Source organism: Lipotes vexillifer, unplaced genomic scaffold (genome assembly GCF_000442215.2).
Source record: "Lipotes vexillifer unplaced genomic scaffold, Lipotes_vexillifer_v1.1 scaffold1035, whole genome shotgun sequence".
NCBI lineage: Eukaryota > Metazoa > Chordata > Mammalia > Artiodactyla > Lipotidae > Lipotes > Lipotes vexillifer.
Genome location: NW_006772073.1, coordinates 580,923 through 586,052, shown reverse-complemented (window position 1 = coordinate 586,052; position 5,130 = coordinate 580,923). Strand labels below are relative to the sequence as shown.

General features: G+C 45.5%; 1 protein-coding gene across 1 annotated transcript in view; it reads right to left on the bottom strand.

Moving 5' to 3' along the window:
- The window catches only part of ABCA1 (ATP binding cassette subfamily A member 1), a 111,212-nt gene that overhangs the window by 16,369 nt on the left and 89,713 nt on the right, over positions 1 to 5,130 (bottom strand). Inside the window, exons 31-35 of the mRNA XM_007447287.1 lie at positions 5,011 to 5,130; positions 3,911 to 4,005; positions 2,640 to 2,672; positions 1,089 to 1,194; positions 178 to 252 (exon numbers count right to left, since the gene is read on the bottom strand). The exon at positions 5,011 to 5,130 is cut by the window's right edge and continues 9 nt beyond it. Of these exons, the coding sequence (XP_007447349.1) occupies positions 178 to 252; positions 1,089 to 1,194; positions 2,640 to 2,672; positions 3,911 to 4,005; positions 5,011 to 5,130 (429 nt within the window). The remainder of the gene's footprint in view (positions 1 to 177; positions 253 to 1,088; positions 1,195 to 2,639; positions 2,673 to 3,910; positions 4,006 to 5,010) is intronic.

The following is a 5,130-nucleotide window of genomic DNA, read 5'->3' as shown; positions in this document are numbered from 1 at the left end:
AAAAAAAAAAAAAAAAAAAAAAAAGCTATTGGAGGAAATTCCCTGGTCCAGTGGTTAGGACTCGGTGCTATCACTGCCCTGGGACCGGGGTCAGTCCCTGGTTGGGTAACTAAGATCTCTCAAGCACCAAGGAGCGGCCAAAAAAAAAAAAAAAGCTATTGGAACAAAGGGCTTTACCTTGACGTTATTTTTCGTGTCCAGTCCTGTCATGAACCTTCCCAAGCTGCTGAGAAATCGATCTGCAGAACTGTCCTGTGAATGACAGAAAGCTGCCTCAGTGGGATGGTTCACAGGGGAGGGCAACAGGAAGTCTGGAGTCTGTGCACAATGGGACAACCTGGTGAAGGGCAACACTGCCACTGTGTTGTTCATTGAAATGAACCTTGAAGCCACTGAGTAACTGGCTCCTGAGAAACAAGGGACCAGAAGTCTAAAGCAGCGTTGTTGCCACGAGCCACAGGTCTTAAAGGAACCAGAGGGAAACCCTGTGACTCAAAGTCCCAAGATGTAGATGTCTGGCGGAGGATTCTTCACCATGCTCCCTTGACATCCTCCTAAGACCCAGAACTACACTCAAAATGCAGATGCATCAGACATGGGGTCTGTGCCTCAAGGGCAGAGATTCAGACTTTAAGACAATCCCTGCTGTCTGTGACCCTAGAGGCCATATCATCTGACCCCCCCAATTCAAACTTAGAAATGGGGAACTTGAGATACAGATAAATGAAGTGAATGCTTATTAGGTACTAAAACTAGCTGCCAGCTTAAAGAAAATGCTTCATTTCCTGTTTAACCAGAGATTGTTTCAGAAAAGTATGTTTGATGCCCAGTTTATTTATCCACTGGCTATGCTTAAGTTATTGAGAGATTTAAAATCTCTGCATTTGTTTTTGATCTGCACTTTCAGATAGTAAATAACATACTGAGTAGCTCAGTCTTGGCTGGCCCAAGATCACTAAATGCCCAGTGATGGCTTTGTATTTGAAAGTCTTAAACAATAAGCTGAAAGGTGATCATCTACCTGCCAACTACTCCCATGTACTAGCAACTCATTTTCTGTCTGACATGTCTTGGGATGGATACTGTACCTTGGCCACCTTCAAGTGTTTCTTCATTTGCCTGATGGCATCATTAACTGCTTCACTCGGAGGAAGTGACTGAGAATTACTGGCACCCAGGGAAAATCCACCGTACCTAAAAGAACAGCCTGATATTAAAACACAGGCGGTGTGGGGTCCAATAACATTCAGCAGCAGACGCCATCTAAGTATGTAATGCTTCATTTAGATGAACTGCCTGTTCAAAGTAGGACCCAAGTAAGACTCAGAGAAAGTTTCACCTTGGCCTCCTCTAATGGACTCTGGTAATCTCTTAACTCTTCTGTCTCCTGCCCAAGTGGGAGAGACCTGGGTCTGATTATACATAGAGTGAGACGTCTGAGACGCTGAGGAAAGAATGCTCATTCATCTCACAGATGCTCCTCCCACCCCTGGTGGCTCAGGCCTGAACTTGGGTCTCCAGGCTAGCAGATGGGAAACCAGGATGAGCAGTGATGACACTGACCAGAGAGGCCTGAAAGGGTTTAGAGACAGGCCGTGGCTCTTCCATAGCAGGAGAACCACGAAAGGTCCTGCATCCGCCCTGCTCAGTTACTCAGTAAGTCCTGGCTCTTGGAGGAAAGGCAAAGAAGGAAGATGGGAGGCAGGGACAAAGCCAAGTTTTGAGGCAGCCATGTAAGGTGTCTCATTTCTCATGAGAACTGATGGACTTCAAGGATCCTTCCTTCTTTTCTTCCCCAGTCCCATCTGCTCCTTCAAAACTTAGAAGGATATGGGCAGGGGTGGAGGTGGAGGGTGGGTCTGAGACAGCCTGACTGCAGCAGAGGAGAGAATGATTCTTGCTATCCTGATGGGACTCTGGTTTTATTTTCTAATAGAAACATTGTTATTTAAAAAAAACTCAGAAGGAGCTTCCCTGGTGGCGCAGTGGTTGAGAGTCCGCCTGCCGATGCAGGGGACACGGGTTCGTGGCCCGGTCCGGGAGGATCCCACAGGCAGCGGAGCGGCTGGGCCCGTGAGCTATGGCCGCTGAGCCTGCGCGTGCAACAATCTTCTTGTATTTATCTCCTTGGATACATGTGTGAAGCTTCTTTAAGGCAGGTACCTAGCAGAGTTGCTAGGTGGTAGGGTGTAAAAAAAAAAAAAAAAAAAAAAAAAAAAAAAACTCAGAGAGATAAATGAGTTGAAATACAATGAACATAGACGGTTTTGATGCCTCTTATTTCATCTAAGACCTCCTTGGTTATTCCAATGACCTGAAAAATTGTCCTTGAGTCATTAGGACTCCTAGGAATTTGATTTGGTAAGTTTAGCTCGCATGGGTTTTCCCTCAAAACATCGTGCTTCCTGTCAAGTCCCTAGAGACCCACAAGGAACTTCTAAAATCTCCTCAAGGACGTCAGTGTGCCAAATATTCCAAAGGCCTCTGAAGTGGCAGCTGCGCACCGAGCAGAAATGCTAACGGCAAAACAATCCCTAAACTAACAACTTCCCGGGATCCAAGAAAACTGCATCAAATTCACCCTCCTGAACTTTAGGAGTCAAGGAAACTGAAAAGAAGGCACAGCGAGGTCAACTTACCTAAACTCATTCACCCAAATCTTGTTCTTTAAGCTGCAGAAAGCCAAAGACAAGGAAACCAGAAATCAGTCCAAAGAAACATTGACCCTATTCCTGATGATGCAAAAGGAGTAAATATCTACTTGAGGATACAACAAAGGGACAGAAATAACCCTACGGTCGGGCTGCTGCTGTAGGGTCTTGCCAATGGAAAGAAGTCCTAATCAGCATGTCTTTTCTTCTCCCCATATTAAAACCTTATGATTTACATGAAGGTCATGCCTCATATTAAAAACAACTCAAAAACCAACAGAGGTGATCAAACTAGAAACTTTTTAAAATTCAAAATAATAGGTCAATTATGGATGACATATGGAGAGGTTATGCCTCTTTCTTGGAAACTCATAGTAACTGTCATTCAAGCACACCCTTGTCATTAAAAGTCACTAGAACTCCTAACTTAGGGGCCCAACTAACCAAGCTGATAGGAAGGAAGCTAGAACAAACATTTTCTGAGCACCAACTAAATACAGCAGTCCCCCTTTATCTGGAGGGGAAACATTCCAAGACCCCCAGCGGATGCCTGAAACCATGGGTAATACCAACCCCTACATATACTATGTTTTTTCCTATGTCTCCTGTTAATTTCTTTGAAGGTCATTGGGGCCACTATTATGTAAAATAAGGGTTACATGAACACAAGTACTGTAATACAGTGACAGTCAATCTGATAACCAAGAGGGCGTGTGCAGGTAGCATCTGTGGCACGGATATGCTGGACAAAGGGACGACTCCCATCCTAGGCCCCAGGAAGCTATATGGCTCTCCCAAGGCTCCACAGCCAAGACAGGCCGTTAAGTTGGGCCAGGGCTCTCTTTATAATGCCATGTATTATCATTTATTTCATCCATGAGAGGTACCTCACATGTATCGTTTCATTTAATCCTCATGACAAACTAATAAGAGCAACATTATTATCACATTTTATACAATCTAAGGCTTTAATAGGATAACTGGCTGCCCGTGGTCAAAAACGCTAATAAGCAGCAGTTAGAATTTGAATCCAGATTTATTTTCATCCTGGAACCATGCAACCTCAGTCTTGAAGCTGAACGTTCATAATACTTCCCATCATCTTTTCTAGTTTGAAAGAATATCCTAAACTTCCAAAAGACAACATCAGGTCAAAATGGGATGTTCCCCCCACTACTCAATCTACTAATTTTTTTTTTGGCTTTTACTTCCTCTGATCAGTAATGATTAAGCAGGCGCCAAGTTTAGTAAATAATGACCTTTTGGCTATGATCTGCACATATGTCTTCACCAGATAATCCGAAATGTTTCTTCCCGTCAGGTTCTGAAGGATGTCCGCAGTGTTCTGTTTTCTCTGTTATCACAGAAAAACCAAGTGCATGTGTCTTTATCGACCAGAATTGGAAAAGAAAACAAATCAAGGACAACAATGACACATGTCCCTCAAACATGTACCACAGTGTGACCACAGGGCCCAGGCTCTGCCATCAGCCAGCCACCAAGGTCTGGTCTACTCTGCTCTCAGCAGGGCCATTAGGGCAAGCCAAGGAGAGCCCCAGCAACTTATTCTGAACACCTATGAAGTATCAGAATAGACCTTGAAGCATCATTCTTTATGGTTACGAAAGGTTTTCAGGGAGCAGCACCGTGGACTATGCCTCGTGAATTCTTTCGTTCATTGGAGTTACACTGATGAAGAGATGAGCTCTTATTTTAAAGAAACGTAACCAGGAAGGACTGCTTTAAGTTTTCAACACCAGTTGAAATTCCTTCTCCTCACCCTGCAACCTGGATGCTGATAAGGCAGCAGAGAGACATCAAAAGCAAGCCTCTTCCTGAAATCATTCTCAGAAAAAATGGCTCAGAACTGTTGCCCACACTCAGAGTTTCAGAGGATGTCAGAGTTGTAAGACCCACAGAAGTTTTATGGGCGAGCATCCCTAATTCAGAGGTGAGGAAACAGGCCCAGGGACTCAGCGTGACCTGTCCAAGGTCACCAGCTCATCTGTGGCAGAGGCAGAGATGAAGCTGGGCTTGTCACAGTCTGTCCCGTGACACCACCACTTGGGGAGAGTCCACAGTGTGCCTTCCACAGCTCATTGATCCAGAGTGTTGTATTCTGGTTGGACCTCGAACCAGTAAGGAAACTAGGCTGACTTCAAAAGAGAGAAGCAGGCTAAGCTCCCTCAGATACAGGAACAATGTGCTCCAAGGCCCCTCCTCTCAAAACTCACATGCTTTTCCCTATGACAAGGATCAAGACTGAAAGAGACACTCCTGACACGGCAGGTCACCCATTCCTTCTCCCCAAGCCCACCCTGCACCCCACCTGAACGGTCACACCCTGAAAGTGACTCACTTGTGGAGGAGGCAGCCCCCCAGCCCCCAGGGGACACACGGGCAGCATCTTCTTGATTCTGTCGCTGCTACACTGGCAGGCGGGGGAGGGGTTCTCCATCGTCCAGTTCCCCTTTCGGAA